The 24,872-nt window shown below is 37.2% G+C and overlaps 1 protein-coding gene across 1 annotated transcript; it reads left to right on the forward strand.

The window, feature by feature from the left end:
* The first annotated feature begins 1,294 nt into the window (after positions 1-1,294).
* LOC149851409 (proteasome subunit alpha type-4-like) lies at positions 1,295-16,601 on the forward strand. The gene is made up of 2 exons (XM_090014972.1): positions 1,295-1,351; positions 15,560-16,601. Exon 2 carries the CDS (start codon positions 15,571-15,573, stop codon positions 16,321-16,323), a length of 753 nt encoding a protein of 250 aa, XP_089871098.1. The 5' UTR covers positions 1,295-1,351; positions 15,560-15,570; the 3' UTR covers positions 16,324-16,601.
* The last annotated feature ends 8,271 nt before the right edge of the window (positions 16,602-24,872 follow it).

The following is a 24,872-nucleotide window of genomic DNA, read 5'->3' on the forward strand; positions in this document are numbered from 1 at the left end:
ACATGCCTGGCATGGTGAATTTGTTAGGAATCAACTATCGGATTGTTTATTTTGGATGAAAAAAATGTGATTTTTGAAAGCTGGAATATTTATGAAGATTATGAGCCATTAATTTTAAATCTTTAAAAAAATCTTATTTATGCATCAAAATAGGATGATTCAAGAGCGGGATCTTATAAAACCAAGCGTATAGATCACATTGGTATGGATAAATTCAAGAGAAAAGAACAAAAAATTCATGAAAATCGTGGTTCATATATTCTCATATTCTAGAGTCTCTATAAATATATAGATATATATGGGTAGCTAAAATATGTTTAATGGTACTAACCAAGATTTTCATAGGTTTTTTTATTTTTATCAACAATTTTACCATATGCTTGGTTTTATAGAAACAAACTCTCGGATAATCTAATTAAGATGTATAAGAAGGATATTTTAAAAGTTGAAAATTAATGGCTTAGAATTTTTATAAATATTCAAGATAAAAAATTGCATTTTTTGATCCGATTACGATGATCCAACGGCCGATTCTTAGTAAATGGACCATGCCTAATGCATCAACAAGGTTAGTTTTGCAAAAAACCTACAAAATCTTCATTCATACCAGCAAACATATTTAATTGGTAAACATATTAAAGTTTCTCTATAAATATATAAATATAAAATCACTAAAATATGTGAATAGGATTGTGAACTAGGCATTCTCGGCACTTTTTGGTAAGAATAAAAGGTTGGTAAAGCTGAAAAACAATCATCTCCTAGGTTCCCCAAATAAGCTAGAGAATAGAAAATGTAGTTATGCTTTTAATAACCCAAAGACACCAAATTCGAGCAAACTACAAAGACTAATTCAAAACATCAAGATGAACTAGATGAATGAAATCATGAACTAGATGAATGAAATCATGCTCCTCAATGCGAGAGCAACTACTTTCACACCTTTCTTATAAAAGCCTCGATTTTTTTACTTAAGAAAACATGATCCAAGAGTCGATTCCAACTTGATTGTAGATACAATTGATTGTATTAAATACATACCCTTTAACAGATATGATGCGAGAAATGAACAAAAACATCAAAATAAAGCGTAAAAATAAACTAACAGCTATTTTAACAGTTGTTATGTCGATATTATTCCGACATAAACGCTTCCGATATCATTTCCTCAATAATAATATCACGATATTTTTATATTTCAAAACGTTCACTAAAACATGGTGTGTTTTATATTTCAAATTTTCGCCGATATTTGTCACCATATAAAGGCCACAGTCTTCGGAAGAGTGCGAAGAAGAAAAACCGAGCCCCCAAGTTTTCTGTGTAGCAGAGGAACGGCTCCACAGCTCTCGTAAGCAACCCTTTCTCTCTCTCTCTCGCTCTATGTTTTTGTCTTTTTTTATCTGAAGTTTTAGAATTTTGTTTTCCATTTTTGTTCTTGATTTCCCTGAAAAATTTCATGATCCTCGTTTAACATTCGTGTTAATTTGTGCATCCTTATCTTCTGTAATCTTGTTTCTATCTTCTCTTGCAATCATGAAACCCTAACCCTAGTTTTTTTGTCCCTTTTGTATTGCTTTACATCTTTGGCGGAGGAATGGTATGCGTTTTATTGCATTGTTAATGTTTGGTTGGTGAACGTTATCGCAATTTTTGTCCCTCTGTGATGGTTTCTTTATTTTCTTTCTTATCTGAATTGGGTTTTTGTTGTTTGTTTATTGTTTTTTATTTACGAGTGGAAACGGATGGATTTTGAGTTACCTTCTTGCTTATATAAGGATTTAATGGTTTCTTTGTGTTAAATCTTATGAAAATAGACTGGGTTTAGTGTCTTCTAGTCGTATCTTAGTTACGGATCGGTATTGGTTCCTGGTGCTGATATAGTTTGTTCCGCATAAATGTGGGATTATATGCATGCTCACCAATTGCTCGACGTAACGTCTGCGTGGAGTGTAGGTAGAATGGTTGGTATGTTCGTTGGTGAAAATACATTTATGATAACCTCTAATAGTTTTTTTTTTTTTTGGATTAGCAAACTAGGGTTAGGCAGATCCTGACCCAGGATACATCAACAGATACAAACTCTAACATCTTACATCTTCGAAGTAAACCAATAAGGCGGTTTATCTTTCCAACAACGATCATTTCCAAGGATTCCTAGCTTAGTTAACCTGAATGGAACATGAATTTTGTCTTTAGAAGCCAAAATACATCTGATTCTATCAAACCTTTTGAAGAAAACAATAACTTTGTCTTCAATCAAATTCCGACGACCCCTTCCCTCCACTGCCTGGTTGAAAATTCTCACTACATCCCGGCAAAAGCTTTCAATAACTATCTGACCGTGGCTGCAATCCTGTAGAACTTCCTGCCACCACACCAATTCTTTGACAACACCTTTCTCTTGATGTACAAACCACCCTATCTTCATCAACCATCCTTCATGATTTCTAATAGTATACTCAACTCTTCATTCATGATGCTTCCAGCTATAGATGGAGAGCATTATGCACCCTTGTGGTGGGGTGGGGGGTGTCTCCATCGATCAACATAAAAGCAATTAAAATAAATGGGATGGTTAGATCCTTTCAAACTGTAAACTATGTACTCTTACACAAAAAATTGAACTGCATTCCAACTCTTACCATTGAATATTATATCATTCCTATTCTCCCATAACTTCCAAACCACAATCTGAAATGATACAATCCAAACTTGCCAAATGCTTTTTTCATTGAACACAAAGTTGAACCAAGATGTCAAGGCTTCAGTCATGCCCTCCTTTATCTTCCACCTCCTTCCAAACAAACGACATATCCTACTCCAAATTCTCTGTGCAGCAGAGCATTGAAGAAAAATATGATTAGAGGATTCAAAGCCCCTATTACATAAACTGCATTTGCGCATCACATGATGACCTAGCCTTTGCAACCACTCATGAGTCAGCAATCTATTTTTCATTGCTAATCGAAGGGTCATAGCTGCATGAGGCACATGCTTGGATGTCTAAATCGCCTTATGAAGAGTAAGATGTTGACTCTGATCACGAATCTCATCCCATGCCATTTTTGTAGTAATCCTCTTTATCATTTTGCCATAACAATTGATCAACCACCTCACCTTGCCTACTACCCCATACTTGGATGATTTTGCGAGTGTCCTGCACAAAAAAATCAGACATGCATAAAAATATCATCGAAGCTAGAGTGAATGAATTTGAATGGTAATGCTTCTCAAAGAAAGGATTAGATCTCTCAAAATTTCACTCTGCCGGAGACTAATAAGGGGAACATTGCCAATCCAAGGGTCAAACCAAAACTGTACTTGAGAGCCCACTCCCACACTTCACTTTGTGTTCCTTGCCACAATCTCCAAACTGATTTTCATAGACTCCCAACCCCAAGATGCATGACCTTTTTTTCATTTAATCCAAAAGGAGTTTATTTTTTGGTACTTAGCCTCAATAAGATCTGTCTAAGGGTCCGGATTCTTGCAAACAACTTTCATTGAAGCTTTAGTTAGTAGAGCAACCTCCCAACTCATAAGTTGAATGTGATTGTTCTGGTTCGACCCACTCCATAAAAAAGTTCTCAGCATTTTCTCCATTTGATTCACTATCGTCTTGGGGAGTTGAAAACACATCATCCAATAAACCGAAAAAGAGGCCAACACCGATTTCAACAATAAAACCCGTGCAGCCAATGAAAGCATTTTGCCACTACATGATTCAATCTTTTTTTGAAATTTCTGTAGTAAAGGATGACAAAGAGCAGATTTTAGACAGCCTCTAAAAATCGGCAACCCTAAATATTTAATAGGTAGTGTGCCTTTTTTCCATGCACACCAAATCACAATATCCTCCTGGCCGCCCTCACATTGAAAGGAATATAATTTGCTTTTTTGTTGCTCACTAAAAGCCGAAATACTTCTTCAAATTCCTTAATGACCTTAAGAAAATTCCTCATTGAGTTGCTTTTGTCCCGAATGAAGAACAAAACACCATCTTCATATAAGCTATGGCTTCATTGAAATCCTCTCACATCAATGGGTATAATACAACCAATACCTTTTTCCACTTGTAATCTCCTTGATAATCACTCCATGAGTCCATCATAATAAGAAAAAGATAAGGAGACAATGGGTCTCCTTGGCGAATGCCTCTTGAGCTGAAAAACATCGGTCCAGGAATTCCTTTTATGAGCATTGAGAATCTTGTGGTAGTCACACACTGCATTATTTTATCAACCCACTCGTCAGCGAAACCAAAAACACTAGAGAGGATTTAAGAAAATCCCAATCCATTCTATCATAAGCTTTCACCAAATCTATTTTGAACATAAAAGCTGATTTCTTTCTTTCTCCCATATGATCCACCATTTTATGAGCTATTATATTATTTTTCTGTATATTCTTGCCCTTGAGAAAAGCCCGCTGGTTGTGTTAGATGATAAGTTGCAAAATTGGCCTCATACGATTAACAATAATTTCAGAAATGATTTTGTAAACAAAATTACATAAACTGATGGGCCTAAACTCCGTTAACTTCATGGCCTAAGGATTCTTAAGTTCAATATTCTATTTGTGCAATTTATTTGCCTAAAAATTTTGCTTGAGTAAAAAAATTTCATTACTATCCTACTAACGTCCTTCCCCACAATACTACAGTAGCACTGATAAAAAATATCTGAGAAACCATCTGCACCTGCGACCTGGGGCACTGTTTCCTTTAAGTTCAAATACTGCAAATTTGACCTCTTCCGGAGTAATCGGCCCAATAAGTTTCACATTCTCATATGCGTTGACTCCCGGACTAGTTGTACCTTTGAATCTACCAATGGAGCAAGCCTCTTTGCAAAATCAATAGAACTGTGTCACTTCCTTCATGATATCCTCCTGCCTTGATATGAGTTCTCCATCTTCTCGTTAAAGCATCCGAATGCTATTGGATGACACATTTCTTTTGAATTTAGCATGGAAAAAACTTGTGTATTTTGCCACCTTCCTGCAACCATTTCACCCTGGATTTTTTATGCCAAAATGCTTCTTCATAAATCCTCAATTCTTGCAAATTATCCTTAATCTTGGATTTCATACTGAGAAGCTCTAAATCACCATTCTCAATAGATTGTTGGATGCTACCCAATTGGCGTTGACATTCTCTAATATGTTCATGGATGTCTCCAATCTCATCATGAATCCAACACTTATGTCTTTAACCGCTGCCAACTTCTTTACAACTCTGAACATCGCAACACCACTCACTTTGGTCCTCCAACCCTCGTGAATGATGGTTTGACATTCTTCTTGTAATGTCCACATTTAAAAAAATCTAAATGGAGTCCTACTAGCACCAAACCTATTATCTTGACGAATGATTAGGCTATTATGATCAGAGAAAGATTTGAGTATTGCTTCTATCCGTGCATTTGGAAATGATTGAAGCCATTCCGCATTCACCAACGCTCTATCCACCTTGCTGGCAATATGAGGAAGACCTTTCTGTTTATTGTGCCAAGTAAATTTGATTCCAGGAATATGCAATTCAACAAGGCCACAATTTCAAATCATTTCATTGAAATCCTGACAAGAATTCCACGTGGGTCTGCCCCATATCTTTCCGAAGGATCTCTAATGGCATTCCAGTCACATGTAATTAACCAAGGACGTTGAATATGATGATGCATCGGATCATTCCATAGCTGTCTGCGTTGCATATACATATTGCTACCATAGACCCCGGCAAGAACGTCTCCCATAGCTTAGGCCACAACAATCATAAACTGATTTGATTCACAAATCATTTCTAATTATGACGCCATAAACAAATGATGCGGCAAATAGGAGCAGAAAAAAAGTTACCAACAACATTATTGTTAGGAAAGCTCACCACTGAATGACTAAAAACACCGAACTACACTTTGGAATAAGAAAGCTACATCAATTTTATTTTTTTCTAAAACCTCATTAATATCCTTTCTGGCCCAAGCTTGTCGTAGGCCTCTCACATTCCATGAGAGGGTCTTCATTGATATGAGCATTAGCTGGGAGGATCCAAGGCCACTTTATTAAGACCAACCTAGCACCATCATCTTATCTCCATTATTGTCTGTTGGCCCTTTGTCCACACAATGATTATCTAGATTGGATAGAGAGCTTACTTGGTTATTTTCAAACTCAAAAGCCATCTTCAACACATTGGATTTGGAGCTTTTCCTAGCCTTTATTGCGCCCCCCGAATTACGATTTGGATAAAACTTTGAAATGGTTTCAATACGTACCTGCTTGGACCCCACTGTCAACCCAAAATCATTTTTCGAATCTAGACCCATAATTAAAGGGATTTGAGAATCCGTAGATTTCATTTGGGGCATAGAATCAGCATGATTAGAACCAATGTTGTAAGTATCATACCGTATCGTACGATTCAATATGATACATATCGTTACTTTTGAGTTTTGTGATGCAATACATACTTGTATCGCGATACGAGCATGTATCGTACCCGTATCAAATGTATCATACTATATTGTACGATATTGTACGATACAGGGTGTATCATAAGATACACCTTCGACACACTTTAAAAAGGCCAAAAGTTATTTTTTTCATTTTAGGTTTTAAATACCTTTTGAGGGCCAACTTCTCCATTTGTCAATAAGCCATTAGAAGTGCATTTCCACCATTTTTTCACCCAAAGAACGGGGTTAAGATAAAAAAGTGCATTTTTACAAAATTTTCACTCAAGAAAATGGGTTAAGGTAAAAAATCTTTATTATGAGAAATTACAAATCTACTCTCCAAAAATTTATAGCTTCCGGGAGCGCTGCCCCCTACACCCCCCCGCCAACTAACTGCGAAGTTGGATCTGCCAAAATTAAAGTTTTATATCAAGGTAGAAATTAGGCTCCACACTCATGATCCGTCATGATAATGGGACACTCAAGTAATGAGTGAAAACTGAATGAAAATCGAGTGCAACTATTGCCATAATATTTTTGTTTATGTAATATGAAAGTATGAGTCTTGTGACATGTTAATTGCAAGATATTTAATATTTTGTATTGTTCTTAGGGATGGCAGTGGACTGAGGGACAACGGGGCCCCGCCCCGCCTCACCCCGTTTGGACCGGGGATGAAGGGCATGAAACGGGGATGGAACCGAGGATGAAGGTTAAAATCTATCTCCGTGCGGGGATGGAGGCGGGGATGGACTTACGCTTTCCCCTGCCCCGCCCCATCCCCGTTACAATCCGCTTCGCCCTGTCCCCAATCCTTCAAGGGATGACTATAGAACGAGGGGAAACGGGACCCCGCCTCGCCTCGCCCCCGTTTGGACTAGGGATGGAGGACTTGAAACGGGGATGGAGGCACGGGTGGAGGTTAAAATCCATCCCCATGCGGGGATGGAGGTGGGGATGGAGGTTAAAATCCATCCCCATGCGGGGATGGAGGTGGGGATGGAGGTTCGGATTTTGAGATGGGGCGGGGGTGGATACCTTGTCTCCCACCCCTGCCCCGGTCCACTGCCATCCCTAATTGTTCTTGTGATTCTATGATTCTATATTAGTTGATGTTTGATGGTCTTACACGACTCATAGAGACATAAATGCTTCATATGTGATTTTATGGTGTATTTTGTGTAATTCATCATTGATTCATGTGATATGATTTTTTAGATTTTTTGCTGATTTTTCTTGATTTTTTGAATTTTTTATTAAAAATTTATGATACAGTTACAATACCGTACGATACGGTGTTACTTTGGGCTCGTCCGATATGGGTAAAAATACGATACTTACAACCTTGATTAGAACCTCTTCTCTCTAAAATGAGTTTCTTTCTTGAGTTATCTTTTAGTTGCCAAAACCATTTGCAACTCATGCATGGAAGGTTGATGAACCGAATTGGTAACTGCAGATTTTCCTTTGGAATCAATCGAACCTGCTTCCTAACTGGAATTCACTGCAAAGAAGGATTTTCCTGCATCCTGCTCATACTGCCAGCAACCTGTAACTCGTTCACTGTGGATATAGTATCACACTCCTGCTGGCCTATATCTAACAAAACTGTAATAAAGTAAGCGGAAATAGATATAAGGAATGCTAAAGCATACCCAATGTCCTATAACGGACAACCACAAGTGCAATCACAATGAACAAGTCCACAAGGGACAAATACAAAAGCCAACAAAGGGCTTACAAATAAGAAGAGGATGTTATTGAGCATAGGGGCTTAGAAAAAGCCTATTTTACAAAGGGGTGAACACTCCTATTTATACAACTAAAAAGGGAGGCCATTGGGGGGCTCCCACTAAGAGTCGTTGGGAGCCCCCAACGGTCATATTAATGACCGTTGGGGGTCCCAACGACTCTTAGTTGGGAACCCCAATGCAATCCAATCAATATAAAAGAAAAAAGTACAAAAAAATAAAAGTAAAGAAGAAGAAGAAGAAGAAAAAGAAAAAGAAAAAGAAAAAGAAAAAGAAAAAGAAAAAGACTAAAAATAAATGACTGAAATGCCCCTATTGGACAGAATTACAAGAATACCCTTTATTGGGTATGACACATGTTTTAACACCCTCCTTCAAGCTTTACGGGGAGATGACCGAAAGCTTGTTAAGTAGAAAGATAAAACGAGGAGCATTAAGAGCTTTGGTGAAGAAGTCCGCCAACTGGTACTCGGATGTAACGTATGACAATGTAATAGTCCCTCTTAGATATTCATCACGTACATAGTGATAGTCCATCTCAATGTGTTTAGTACGCTCGTGGAAGGTGTGGTTGCTTGGGATATAAATGACACTTTTATTGTCACAATACATCTTCGAAGGTGTAGAGATGACTATGCTCGTATCACGAAGAAAAGAAGGTTGTGAAGCCATACAAGCTCCATGGTTGTAGTGGCCATTGCACAATATTCAACTTCTGTTGAGGACAAATATACTTTGTGTTGCTTCTTGCATCTCTAGGAAATCATAGTCACCTAAAAACACACAAAACCTGTAGTTGAGACTCTATCATTGGGATTTCCTCTCAAATCAGCATCAGTATAAGCAATTAAATCAAGTGACGAAGATGAGGAAAGAAAAACTCCCTTGATTATAGTGTCTCCCTTGGTTATAGTGTTTTTAATGTATCTGATGATTCTTAAGACTGCACTCATATGCACCGTTGTAGGTGCATATTGAAACTGACTGATTGAATGAACTGCATGAGCAATGTCTGGCCGAGTGATGGATAAATATGTCAGAGACCCGACAAGTTGACGGTAGGAAGTAAGATCTTCAAGAAGAGTTCCATCTTCCAATCTTAGTTTGGCATTGATAACTTCAGGGGTTTCTGTCTTCTTGTCGTCGAAATGCCAGGCTTTGAACAAATGTCAGCTGCAAGTTTCATTTGAGAAAGAATGTACCCTCAGGGGGAGTACTCCACTTCAATACCTAAAAAATATCATAAGAATCCAAGAAGACATGTCAATTTTTTTTTTTAAAACTTTCTTGATATCATTAATTCCATGCTTATCACTTCCAGTGATAATCATATCATCTACGTAAAGTAGGAGAATAACCACTAAATACCCTGTACTTTTCACAAAAAGAGCAGTGTCAATATAGCATGAACAAAAACCCAATCGTGTCATTACATTGCTAAATTTATCATGCCAAGCTTTTGGGGCTTGTTTGAATCCATATAACGCTTTGTTGAGTTCAAGAATTTTATCATTACCAATACATACCCCTGACGGTGGATCTATGTAAACCTTTTCATTTAGTTCACCATTTAAAAATGCATTTTTAATATCTAATTGATGAATAATCCATTTTCTAATAGAAGCAACATCAACAAGGGTCGTAACACTGGTCATTCTAGCAACCGAGGCGAAGGTTTTCTCATAATCAATACCGTATTCTTGAAAGTATCCTTTAGCTACTAACTTAGCTTTGTAGCGTTCTAAAGACCCATCGCTCTTAGTTTTGACTTTATAGACCCATTTACATCCTATAGATTTCTTTTCCATAGGCAATGAAGTTATTTCCCAATTTTTTGCTTTTTTAAGGGCACTAAGTTGTAAGTTCATGACTTCAATCCATTGGGGAAAATTCTTAGCTTCATTATAGTGGGATGGTTCATGGAATGAGTGTAACACAATTAGGCATGACCTATATTTTGGTGTTAGTGAATCATAGGAAACAAACCTATTAGGAGGATTTGACATACGACTGAATCTTCTAAGTGAAGTTTCCTCTATGCTAGAATCCTAGGAGTATTTTTCTAATGCATTCATGGGTACTTGTTGACCACGCTGAATATAGGTTTGAATTGGTCTACTACCAATGATATCGTTTTTATCAACATCTTCATTTTCAATATTGTTAAGAGGAGTGTCTTCTTGGTCATTCACCGAATTTTTATTAGGAATCACTTCTTCTTGAGGAAGAAGATCAAACAAGAAAGCATATTCACTTTCATTAATGTCTTCAGTTTTCTCAAAACCATTTTCATTTTTTAAAAAGATTACATCTTTAGACACATATAGTTTGTTATTTTTGGAGTCGAAGCATCTAAATCCTTTTTGATTTTCTCCGTAACCTAAGAATACACATTCAATAGCTTCTGGTGATAATTTATCTCTTTTATGTAAAAGAACAAAACATTTACAACAAAAAATTGTTAACCTATTGAAATTAGGTATTCTTTCAAATAGTTTTTCATAGGAAGATATATTTTGCAAAGATGATGAGATCATTCTATTTATTAAATAAATTGATGTTAGAGCAGCTTCAGCCCAAAAACTTTTTGGAATTTCTTTTGAAATAAGAAGAGTCCTAGTAGTTTCCAAAATGTGCCTATGTTTTCTTTTGGTTAAACCATTTTGTTGAGGAGTTTTAGAACAAGATTTTTTATGGCAAATTCCATTGATTTCTAGATAATTTCGAAACTCTTTTGACAAGTATTCTCCACCCGAATCAGACCTAAGGATAGAGATATTACTTAAAAATTGATTTTTGACAATCATATGAAATTTCTTAAAGAGTGAGAAGACATTTAATTTTAAGTTAAGAAAATAAATCCATACATGTCTAGTAAAGTCATCAATAAAGGTAACATAATATGAATATCCTCCTTTTGATATGACAGGAGAGGGCCCCCATACATCCGAATGAACTAATTCAAAAGGCCTCTTAGACACAAAAGTTCTATTTGAAAAATGAGTGGATTTCATTTTTTCAAAAATACAATCCTTACAAACAAAATTTTTTCCCAAAGAGAAAATAATACATTTTTGAGAAACTTGGATGTCCAAGTCTTTTGTGCCAAGTCTCAAAATTTTTATCTTGGACATAATTACAAAAAAAGTTGGTGGGGAGTTTCAAGTAGTTCATGTAATAGAGATCCCTCCTCCTATGACCTTGCCCAATCTGCTTCTCGGACCGGAGATCCTGCACAGAGCAACCCTTATTTGAGAAGGAGATTTCACATCCATGATTGAAAATTTGAGAAACGAAGAGAAGGTTTAAATTTAGTTGTGGAACAACTCTAACATTTGGCAGTTGAAACATAAGAGGTTTTTGAATTAAAACATAAGTCGAATAGCCCATTTTCAACCGGTGTCATATGAAAAGAAGCTCCTGAGTCAAGGATCTAAGAAGACATACCTGGAGGAGAGGAAGAGGCAATGACGACATCGGATGTAGATAGAGATTTGAGTAGAATTTGAAGCGCCCCCGATAGTTGAGCAAGAGAAAAGAAATATTTTCCTTTGATTGAATCGTCCTTCCTTAGTGTGGTTTCTTCAACGGAAGCAACTCTAGGTTTGGGAGTTTCATTTATCTTGAGACAATTTTGTCTTATGTGTCCCGGTTCTTGACAATGATGGCATATGACATTTTTATAGTTACCATTATAGCTATTTTGCCTCTCAAAATGTGGAGACTTATAGGTCTTAACATGGTTTTCGGGTTTGGATACGACTAAGACTTCATCTCCTTCTTTTATCATGTCAAGACAAGTTTCTTCTTGGCATATTTCGGCAACCGCGTCTTCTAGGGGAAGAGGCTTAGATCTATGGAGGAGAGAAGATCTAACTTGCTCATAATCAAGCCTAAGGCTATGTAAAAATTGAAAAAAGTGTTCTTTTTTCATTTGTTTTCTTCTAAGCTATACATCTTCACTAGCCACCCACTTGGGTTCTAGGAGAGAGAGCTCATCCCATAAGGGACTAAGAGAGCTAAAGTAGTCACGGACACACATGTCCCCTTGCTTAATGGTGCGAATCTTTTCTTGAAGAAAGAATTGTCTAGCGAGTTTTTTTTGTGTGTACATACCTTTCATGAAGAACCATGCCTCGTTAGCTTTACGGAATTTGGCAATGTTTGCACAATTTTTTAACTCTACATTGTTCATAAACCATGCAAGTATCTTTGCATGTTTACTCTCCCAATCCTCAATCTTGGATTGATATTCTTCAATTGCCTTGATTCGTGCGATTCCTTCCAAAGCCTTTTCTTGATTTCCTTTCATTTTGGTAAGTTGAAGTTGAGGTTTCGGAACTGTGCCCATCACATAACCCCAAAGTTTTTTGCTTTTGAGGTTGTTCTCCATAATAGATGCCCATACTAAATAGTTTGAACCATTTAGCTTGAAAGAAAGATCTATCTTTTGTTCACCCTCCATGGTGATTAAGAGAGAGGAGGAAAAAAGAGATACAAGAAAAGCAAATACAACTTTAACAAGAATCACAAGAATCAAGAGCACAACCTTGCTCTGATACCATGTAATAAAGTAAGCAGAAATAGATATAAGGAATGCTAAAGCATACCCAATGTCCTATAACGGACAACCACAGGTGCAATCACAATGAACAAGTCCACAAGGGACAAATACAAAAGCGAACAAAGGGCTTACAAATAAGAAGAGGATGTTATTGAGCATAAGGGCTTAGAAAAAGCCTATTTTACAAAGGGGTGAACACCCCTATTTATACAACTAAAAAGGGAGGCCATTGGGGGGCTCCCACTAAGAGTCGTTGGGAGCCCCCAACGGTCATATTAATGACCGTTGGGGGTCCCAACGACTTTTAGTGGGGACCCCCAATGCAATCCAATCAATATAAAAGAAAAAAAATGAAAAAGTACAAAAAAATAAAAGTAAAAAAGAAAAAGAAAAAGAAAAAGAAAAAGAAAAAGAAACTAAAAATAAATGATTAAAATGCTTCTATTGGGCAGAATTACAAAAATACCCTTTATCGGGTATGACACATGTTTTAACAAAAACATCATTTTGTTTTGCTTCACTGTTATGGATGTCTGGAATTTGATTCTCAGTAGAGTTGTTTCCGCCTCCATATCATCATTGTTCAAAAATGCAAAACTATTTTCAGCTATAGATTCTTTTGCATTATATTTTTATCTCTAGACTTTCTTCCCTTTAACTGTTTGCCATTGGGACTCATTAGAACACTGACTCATTAGAACCTTTAGTGTTCTCCTTCATAGACCATTGAGAGGTCTACGGTATTCCCACTGTGCTTCTTGAATGTGTTGAACCTAGAGGTTGAGCCAAAAATCCAAATTAAGGTGGGCAAAAATGTGTGCATGCGGGCACACACTGCATGTGTGTCCCTATATATATAGTCACTAGAATATGAGAACCGAAAATATGAAAACTAATGTGTGAATCACGATTTTCATTGATTTTTTTGTTCTTTTCTCTTGAATCTGACAGTACAATTGTGATCATGCTTGGTTTTATAAGAGCCCGCTCTTGAATCATCCAATTTTGATGCATAAACAAGTTTTTTTAAGGCTTTAAAATCAATGGCTCATAATCTTCATAAATATTCAAGCATTCAAAAATCACATTTTTCATCGAAAATACATGATCCAATGGTTGATTCCTAGCAAATTCACCACATCCACCTAGTTGGATTTGCAAAAAAAGTGTTGGAAATTCACCACATCTCTCTCTCTATATATATATATGTTTACCAACCAAATATGTTTACAGGTAAGAACTAAGATTTTTATAGGTTTTTTTATTTTTTATTTTGAAAATTTCACTGTACGGACATGATCGAGACGTAAATATACTCTTGGATTATCCAATTATGATGTATAAGAAGGATCTTTTAAGGGTTGAAAATCAATGGCTTAGAATTTTCATAAATATTCAAGCATAAAAAATCGTATTTCTTGATCCAATTACAATAATCCAACAGTCGATTCCTAGCAAATGGACCACACTGAATGCATCTACAGGGTTAGATTTTCAAAAAAAACTTATGAAACTCTTGATTCATACTAGCAAACATATTTGGTTGGTAAACATATTCCAGTTTTCCTAGTCACTAGAAACATGAGAACTAGAAATATGGGCATTTTCAATGATTTCTTTTTGCAAATCCAACCATGTAGATGTGTTCGGCATGATAAATTTGCTAGGAATCAACTGTTGGATAGTGTATTTTCAATGAAAAATGTGATTTTTTAATGCTTGAATATTTATGAAGGTTATGAGGTGTTGATTTTAAAGGCTTAAAAAGAATCTCATTTATGCATCATAATCGTATGATTCAAGAGCTGGTCCTTATAAAACCAAGCGTGTAGATCACATCCATACCATTAGATTTAAGAGAAAAGAACAAAAAATCCATGAAAATCGTGGTTCACACCATGGTTCTCATATTCTCTCTCTCTCTCTCTCTCTATCTATCTATCTATATATATATATATATCTATCTATCTATATATATATATATATATATATATATATAGAGAGAGAGAGAGAGAGAGAGAGAGAGAGAGAGAGGAGGGGTGGCATGACATTTGAGTCAGGGTGGACCCTGCTTACCCTGGCGCAAAACCCCTTATTGGGGATTTCATGGTCAGGGTGGGCATCCTGACCCATATGTGGCTCTGCCTATGCAGTTGAACCATTATTGGGGGCTTATGGTTCTGGAAATTTCTTGTTTTGCTGGTTCAAGAGCCTTTGATTTTCGTTTATGACTATGTAATGTGATACTTTAATGCCTGATTTTTCCCACGTCAATATAGGTACTTTAGGTGATGCTATGGACATATTACATAATACAATTATCATTGTACATAATTATGCGTATTTTATTTGCTCTAGACTTTTTCTCGTGGTTTTAGTGGATTTTTCTATTTACAACAGCATACGTGTGTACACACACACATACATGTCCAACATACACATCCCAGCTGCACCCTTCTTTTGGAAAGCAGCCGTTTCATACCAGCTGTACCTGTGTCATACCACATAGTAGCACTCATAGCTATGTGGCATATGTTCACAAGTGTGGTGCTCCCCACACTTGATTGCCATGCTTATTTTCAATGCAGTGGCGGTGCACTTTCAGTATCAGCATGGGCTTAAATCTGTTTTAGCCCATCATCCGACCTTTTAATCTGTGATCAATTGATCGGTCATGCGTGGATCTGTTCATGTGCGAGTTCTGCTTGCTTGTGAACTTATTTGTTTATGGTGAGGATATGTTGTTTATCTGACGAGAGCTCAATCTTTTTTGTCATTTTATATAGTTATAGCAAAAATGTCTAGGCGGTATGATAGTCGAACAACCATCTTTTCTCCCGAAGGTCGACTTTACCAGGTCGAGTATGCAATGGAAGCTATAGGAAATGCTGGAACTGCAATTGGAGTTCTGGCCAAGGATGGGGTTGTTTTGGTTGGGGAGAAGAAGGTTACGTCAAAGCTTCTTCAAACTTCAAAATCTACGGAGAAGATGTACAAGATTGATGATCATTTGGCATGCGCTGTGGCAGGAATCATGTCTGATGCTAACATTCTGATTAACACTGCACGCATTCAAGCTCAAAGATATGCTTATGCTTACCAAGAGCCTATGCCTGTTGAGCAGCTAGTGCAGTCCCTATGTGACACAAAGCAAGGATATACACAATTTGGTGGGCTTCGGCCATTTGGTGTGTCATTTTTGTTTGCTGGTTGGGACAAGAACTTTGGGTTTCAATTGTACATGAGCGATCCAAGTGGAAACTATGGGGGATGGAAAGCTGCTGCAATTGGAGCAAATAACCAGGCTGCACAGTCCATGCTTAAACAGGAATACAAGGATGATATCACGAGAGAAGCGGCAGTTCAGCTAGTGTTGAAAGTGCTTAGCAAAACCATGGATAGCACAAGCCTCACTTCAGATAAGCTTGAACTGGCTGAGATCTTTCTATCTCCTTATGGAGAGGTGAAATACCAAGTTTGCTCACCAGAATCAGTTAACAAGTTGTTGGTAAAGGTTGGAGTAAACCAGCAGGCTTCTGAAGCCTCTTGAACGGTCTTAAATGCTTCTATAACTAAGTATTCTGTTGGGCTGTTTGTCATTCTAATGTGATTTTTTTCTTAGTTCTAAGGTTCATGTCTTGTTAAGTACTTTATGTTTTGTCTACATATTGTGGAAGGTCCTTCGGACTTGGTTAGTTGTAGCCACTTTTCTCCTGTTGTACCTCTGCATCCTTCAGCACAGTCTCTTTTCCAATAGTTTGACATGTCTACCATGTACTTTATGCTTTGCCTGCCCTCTTGAGTACAACAAGCTTTTGAGATGGGAAAGTTTTTGTATTTTTCGCTGTCTCAACTCACCAATTTGATTAATTATTCTTCTTTTCTGTAGGGGCCTACCTAGATGTGGCATTCAGAAAAGTTAGTGTTGTATTCTTGAATATTTATTTTGTAAAAAGAGGTTTGGTAAAAATGGAAACAACAATGATTGTCAAAAGAGTTGGAATAATTCGGTTTATGCCTTTCAAAAGTAAGTTTCTTCTGTTATGCTCAACACAGTTGGCTTCTTACCTCTTGTTCAGGAAAGCTGCGAGAGCTTGGATTGATCCATTTCTAGGCTTTTGAGACCTCTTAAATGAGGTGGTTTCACATAGGGTTCTGACTGCAATGTGTGTTGATTTTATGATGCATTTGATGTAACGACTCCAACTCATACCTCTTGAAAATGCAGATTTTTTTTAAACAAATGCGAAAATATTTTCAGAGATTCGGGGCTTTTACTGTTTCACTCTCAATTGGATAACCACACATACCACAACAAAGCTTACACTTATCATCCAAACCAAACCATTATTCATTTATTTGAAAGAAAGAATGTTTAAGCAATAATTGCAAGGGACATATCTGAGTTATTTAGATGACATAAAATTAAATAACGAAAAATTAAGCCACATTGTCCCTTTGTGAACCGTTCAGCAAGAATGTAATACTCGTAACTTTCTCAGAAGTCAGTCATTTCACTGATCACTTGCGGTTGCGAAAAACTATCGAAGTAGGTTGTCATAACTGAAATCCTGAGCACATGTACTTCTAATGAAACAAGTGGGCATAAAGAATACAAATAAGATTTCATGCAATCATTTAGAGGAAAGTAATTATGACAACTTCATAATTTCAATTAAGCATTCATGCAATAAGGAATAATTTTTAAGCATGAAGAATCATTAAGCAATAGCATGAATCACAATTTAAATAAGTAGGACATTTAGCATGCATTAGAAATTAAACCTTATGCATTCACCATCATGTACCGATTAAGGGAATAGGTAAAATATGCATGTTCTAATGCTTAGCAGGAATATGCATGATTTATGTGCAATGCATGAACATTTCATTACCTTTCATTAAAGTTTCCCTTTTTATATGCATGCTCTATTAAATACATACAATTTAAGTTTTTCTTTTTAATTATCGTTGCTCGCGGATACACCAAACAGATAAAATCTTTAAGGTTAAGTTAGGTTCCCAGGGTAGCTTAACACACCATTTGTATTTTATTACTGAGTTTTAAACTTAGCCCTCAACCAATATCAGGAAACAACACCATCCATCAGAATATTAGAAAATAACATCTAATGTCGGAAACACCAAGAATATCAGCATTCACAAGTGTCACTTTTCTTGGTATACCAAAACAACAACAGCTGTGTCAAACACACCATCTTCAGGCAAAGTAGTAGACTCTTTTTAAAACCGTGGCCAAGAGAAAAACCTTAATATCGAGTTTAGGAGCAACAACAACGCATACATAGTTTTTGTATCCTCACAATTTGTTTAAAACCGCAATATCCAAGATTTTCACATTAAAGAAGAGACATCAAGGAAACATAAATTTTACTGTTCTTTATTTTTTTTATCTTGTTATTAATTCATCTCTTTTACATTTGCAAATCAACATGCAAAATTAATAACATAAGTTTGTAAATCAACATGCAACCATAAGCTCGCAAATCAGCATACGCAGCTCTTCACGGTCTACCACCCATGGCAACAATAGAACAATACAATCAAAATCATAATATAAACGCAATTTTTGTGATGCATTTAAACAATTAAAGAAAGAGCAAGTAAAACTCAAGGCTCTCCAGGCCTGTGATGATTCATTTAGACTATCGATGCATCATACGCAAAGACTATAACAACTTACAATCATGCTTCCAAATGCATATTTATATATGTCAATTTAACCATGTGCATGATATGTCACATTCATATGCATGTGTTCACCATTCATGTGCATGTGCCTTTACAAAATCATTCCAGATACATGTATTCACTCATGAATCATCTCAATTGGGACAAGTGAACAACTCATGCATTTATGTACATGCAAAACACACATTAATGTATGTATGGACATGCATTTGAAACAAACTTCATATAGTATGATGCTTAAGACGTCACATCAAGTCAAAGCATATAAATAATTCCAAATCTTGACATGTCTCAAGAACCAAAATACATGCACACCACACATTCTGGAAAGTTATATGTACATTTAGAAATGCAAACATGTATCATGTGTATGCCACAAAAATATTCATAAGCATGTCTTTGTTCAATTCGGATGCATACTCAAGTCAAATGCATACTTTTATTCATGAACCAGTTCCAATTAAAATATGTGAACACGCACGCCATGAGGTACATGCCAAAATACATCAATTCCATGTATGCGCATGCATGTGCAAGCAACCTTACACTAATGTCTTAATCAAGCATAACATGTCGATTCTAAGCACAAGAGAAATATCATTCTTTCCTTGATTCACCTCTAGCAAAACATGCATACAAGTATATAAGCATGCGAGTGCAATAATAATAAATTTTCATGATCCATGTTTTCAATACATGCACATGTCCATATACATTCACATGCGTAGAAAGAAAAACTAAATCTTTAACACATGTAAACTAGGGAATAACATGAACACTTTTCATATGAGAATCTGCATATAGCCATATACAATTTGCTGAGTCAATAAACTTGAAAACAATTTTGCAAACCTAATCATCACCTAAGCATTGATCTTAACTGTGCCTAAAAACAATTCAATTCTATAAGCATCAATCAAGTCATTCAAATTATATCCAGCATGAACCCAATTCAAGAACAAAAAATGCAGATTAAGGTATATATATACAAGCATAAATCTTGATCATAACAAACAAAAATAAATCTCGATCATAACTCAATATGAGTCCGTTTTTGTATAAAAACCCCATACAAAAAATTTTTTATGTGTAAAGAACCAAAAACACCCATATAAAAGAGGATCTATGGATCCTCATCCATGTAATCTAGAGTGGACACATAGAATCACTCTTTAACCATGGATTTGCACTAAATATTGCATGAAAATCGAATCGGTATTCGATTTCTCACATGATTCAAAAGAAAGAACTCGTACCTCAGAATCAACGCTTGAGAAAAGCTCAGGGATGCCGATGGCGAGGAACAGCTCAAGCGGGGGTCGTCGAAGTGTCTGCCGAACACAGGGAAGAGAAGGTGAGGTGACTGGTGTGCATGTGCGTATCTGAGTGCACGTGTGTAGGACACTTTCATATTCACATCCTACAGGGCACTCAAGACCCTCAACACGAACAAAATATTATAGAAAATTGGAAGGAAAAATTTAACCATCAGGCAATATCCATATACGCAAGATCTCCATAAAATTTATTAACAAGGCATACAAACCAAATCAGACTGAGTGTATACTGAGCATGAATTTGATTGAGTGCATATTTTGTCCCTTACAAACCAAGCTAATGGTCTTCCTAATTCGTCAATTTGTTTAATAATAACAACATATAATACACGGATTACCTTTGGCAGGAATCAGTGATGTTAATTTACAAGGCTAATTTAACTAGATTTTCAGAATAATAGAACAAAAATTCTATTAACACCATTCATCTTTTGATGACAAATATTACTATAGTTAACATGAACCTTATCATAAATCAATAATATGGCTAATCGCCAACCAAAAATTCGTTTTAGGATAAACTATAAGATGTCCTACTGAAAAACAAGTCTCAAATTTCAAAATATTGAAACAAGATGATACACAGGGCTGATAAAAATTATTAACTTTACAGAACTGGTAATATACACAGCCTAGATACACTGATTCAAAGCACATACTCAGGTTATTCCAAAAACATTTCACGTATTTCATTGGTTATCAATTCTGAACTCCTTTAATCGAAAACCCCCTTTTTATCGAAATCAAAACCCCTTTTTTAACAACATACCGAGATCCTCAAATCAATGATTTGGGGTTTTCAGATTGGGGTTCACCAAGCATCCCGAGTCCGGGGACTTGGGATTTTCGGCAACCCACACAGCATACTCGACCCCACAGTATTTCCTAAAGAAAAAAAATAGTAAAACCTACCTCTTATGGTGCTTTTCCGACGAACGGAGGCTGCTATCGCGAGAGAAGAGGTCTGCCGGCTTCGACTGCTCCGCCGTCGTGAAGGGCTTCGAGAGGGAGAGCAAGAAAACGAGGAAGAGAGGAGCGAGAGTAGGAGGAAGAGACGCGAGACCCCCTTTTGAAGAGGGGATAGACTTTCCCTCCGACGGCTCCGTGCCCCTCCCCTTTGCTATCGAGTTAGGGTTCCTTCAAAACCCTAACCACAAAATTTTTTCTTCTTATTATCGGCAGGTCATGCCCTTTTTAACTCAAGGTTCTCTCTCTCTTTTTTTTTTGTTTTGTTACACGGGGCACGGGTCGAGTCAGAGACCCGCGAACCAACTGTGTCTGAATTGCTTATTAGGATCCGTGATTTAGATCCGTAATTCGTCTGGGTTATGGATCTACAGGTTGGATCCATGTGGATCCAACTGTGGATCCATTCGTTAACTTCCCCTTTTATATTTTTAATATAATTATTATTATATTGCCATTATATATATATATATATATATATTTCAATAGCTATAATATTTATCACCTATATCGATCCCTTTATGGGTCCTGGATTCGAGATTTGGATCCCAGGCCCAAATCAAACCAATTTACACATAAAAATTCCAAATAAATAAAAGACAAAAAAAATACGGTTATTACATTTGATCTTGCCGAGCATTGTTCTATTATGTAACTGGGGAAAACTCACTTTTCTGTTGGCCTGTTTGTTTCATCCAAAACTGGGGGAAAATGGCCCATTTTTTGTATGAAATGAAGCATTTGTGACCATTTTGGGCAAAATGAATGGCCAGCCTACGCATTTTAAACACCCCCATTTCCCCTAGGAAAACAGATTCATACCTCCCTCCACGGGGAAGTATGCCTTTCCTGTAATTTTTTTCTATATTCATGCCTTTTCATATGAGAGGCCTCTCTCTTCCCAGGCGAAACAAATAGGTCCTTAAAAGATGCTATATTCCCCTCCATAAACAGCTGGGGCACCTACTTTACTCTATCCATCACTGTGTAACTGCACAAACCTTACTATTGCTTGGTGACGGGAATCCACGTATCAGTGTGCTTATGCACTGGTCTTGGGGCCTGTTTGGAATCCAGGAACTGGGATAGGAGTTAATGCATTTGATAAAAAGTTGGTCAAACTACCACCTGGTGGCTGTTTGGAAACTGGTAGCTGGGATAGGAGTTAATGTATTTGGGATGAGAAGTGGCATTGTATTTACACTAATTGACAGCTACCAAATCCAGGATTTGGCAGCCGCCACTTCATGAAATGCCACTTCCCATCCCAGCTACTAGTTTCCAAACAGGGCCTTGGCTTCCTAACACCATCCAACAATGTGGTGGTAGAAACTGTCGAGAGAGATTGGACAAGGCTTGATATTGAGAGAGAGAGAGAGACTAAAGAAGATCAACATTATCACTCATGAAGATCAACAAAATGTTGAACCATGAACCAAACAAAATAGAAAACAAAACTAAAATATAGAAAAACAAAAGCTAAAGAAAAAGAAACTACATACAGCTAGCAACAAACAACAAAGCCAAGCTCAACCAGGATTAGAAGAAACCACCGATGAGTGAACGTTGTTCAGACGGAAGGAGAGGTCTCTAAGATGCATATGTAGAATCACATATACATCAACCAGGATTTTATGGACAAGATTATTAAGGATGACCGAAATTTGACGGAAAGTAGCATCATTGCGTGCCATCCAAACAAACCACCAAGTAGTAAGCAACCATGTCTTCCAGATCAGTCTCCACCGCTTGACTCGTCTAATTTCAATAGGGCCCAGGAGTAGATCAAGCGCAAAAGACTCCTCTTTGACAATTACGTCCGGAGATCTCCACGTCCTATTAAATAGGGCCACAAAGATTGGGCAAGACCAGAATAAATGAAAAGTAGTTTCTTCAACAGCTTGACAAAGCACACACCAACTTAGAAACTGAAAGCCCAACTTCTTTAAATAACTGTGAGTCTGAACCCTATCATGCAAAATTAACCAAGTCAAAACCTGAGATCTTGGGGAAGGGCCCTTACCCCATAACGCACACTCAGAGAACCAATCTGCCCCTGGGGGGAGTAACGATCTATACACTTTGTGGGTGTGGAACACACCATTTGGTGTAATCGCCCATTGCAAACCACTGATCATAACTTTCTATATCCCTATTTTGATCTTTGAAGGACGATAAGGCTCTTAGCCACATGCTTTGCAAGTGTGAGATCGCCAACCCCCGGGTTTCATGACGAAAATGAGATAAATCAGGAGCACCATATTTAGCATGAAGCAAATGAGCACATGGAGAACCTGGTTGATGGGGCATCCAACATTGCTTGGCCACAAGAGCAATACTCCTTTGTCTTGGAGCAAAAACACCTAAGTCAGCCATACGCCTAGGTAATACCACCGTTTGCCAACCAACCAAATGGCACTTACTCTTAAGTTGACACTCAGACCAAAGAAAATCTGTCATTAAACGACAAATCTGCTTCTCCACGTCCACAGGCATCACGAACATTGACATGAAGAATTCAGGGATATCAGTGGCATCATCATCTTTCAGAATTAAATAAATAATTGCCAAGTGGGTTTGAATAGGCAATCTGGAGTTGCGATAAAACTCATCAAACATGTTAATAACATCAGAACCTGGAGCTTTCCACCCCGACAAACCTTTGATGACCCTAAAAATCTCATCTTCAGAGAACTTCATTTGCATAATTTTGGGTTGATCTTGCCGAATCGAACCAACAGAAACAGGACCAATAACACTCTTCACAGAAAGTGAAACAGAAAATAAATGTTTAAAATACTGAGTGACAGCTGAAATAACGTGTTGATTAAGGTACGAAACATACTCAATGGTGATTGATGGGACACCATTCCTCCTATGACGATGAGAAGTATATGAGTGAAAACATTTAGTATTACCGTCTCCGGCCGCAAGCCATTTCACCCTTGCCCGTTGCTTCCATCTAATTTCCTCTTTGACCCTCCAGTTCTTCAAAAGCGTTGATAACTCAATAGATCTGGTCTGCAAACTCTGTAGGTGTGAATCAGATAGAGACTCCGAGGAAGATATAGTTTGATACAATGCTGAAATCTCTTGCTCCCAAGCAGCCATTTGCTAAAATTTAACCACATATCGATTATGGAGCCAAGTTTTGATATCCTTAGCGAGATGAGACAACTTCTCATGACACCAGATAGCCGCCCACTGCTCATTAGAGGGCTTGTTTCAAGAGTCTGAAATAATAGTGTGAAAGTCTGGCTCCTAGAGCCACCATTGTTCAAACACAAAACTCCTGGCATATTTAAAACCATCCCTTCAAATAGTGATTAACTGACCATGGTCCGAGATAGAAGGAGCCAGCAAGACACACTTGACACCAGGAATGAGATCCAGCAAATTTGGAGTAAAAACCCTGTCAAGAACTCTGCATCATAGGCGAATCCGCCTATTCGACCAAGAGTAACATTCCCCAATAAAAGGAAATGGGTAAAGGTGATGCTGATGAACAAAATCTTGAAAACCTTGCATAGATGGATTGGGAAGAACGAGGTTATTAGAATCCTGAATAGACAAAAGGCAATTAAAGTTCTCCATAAGAAAATGGTACTCCCCGTTTTAGACGACGATCCTATTTAAGTCGTTCCAGAAAGCAAGCCTCATGACAACGTGATTAGGGCCAAACACAACACTGACCACAACCCTCTTGCCTCTGTCTTGCAAAGTGAATGCAACAAATAAGGAAAACATACCCATGTCCAGTTGGGAAATATTTAAAGATTGCTTTCCCAAAATAAGGATACCACCGGCATGACTGACCGCAGGCTTAAAAAAATAGTCAGCACCCCTCCATATACCAGAGGCAATAAAACGAAAAACTTCATCCATCTTAGTTTTACAAATAACAATCAGGTCAGGCTTCTCTTATCTAACCCAATTAGCCAGAAACCTATGCTTAGAGGGGAAATTCAAGTCCCTGATATTCCAACAAAGAGACTTCATGACACATAATCTGGAAAAAATCGAGGAGTGTGTGGCCTCACCGACCTTCGTGGAGACCTGCCATCGAACGTCGTAACATTGAGTG

The sequence above is a fragment of the Nuphar pumila genome, chromosome 1 (genome assembly GCF_984573655.1).
Source record: "Nuphar pumila chromosome 1, dmNupPumi1.hap1.1, whole genome shotgun sequence".
Lineage (NCBI taxonomy): Eukaryota > Viridiplantae > Streptophyta > Magnoliopsida > Nymphaeales > Nymphaeaceae > Nuphar > Nuphar pumila.

Bases quoted from the DNA above. Each gene is read 5' to 3' on its own strand.
- LOC149851409 (XM_090014972.1), top strand. From the start codon at position 15,571: ATGTCTAGGCGGTATGATAGTCGAACAACCATCTTTTCTCCCGAAGGT.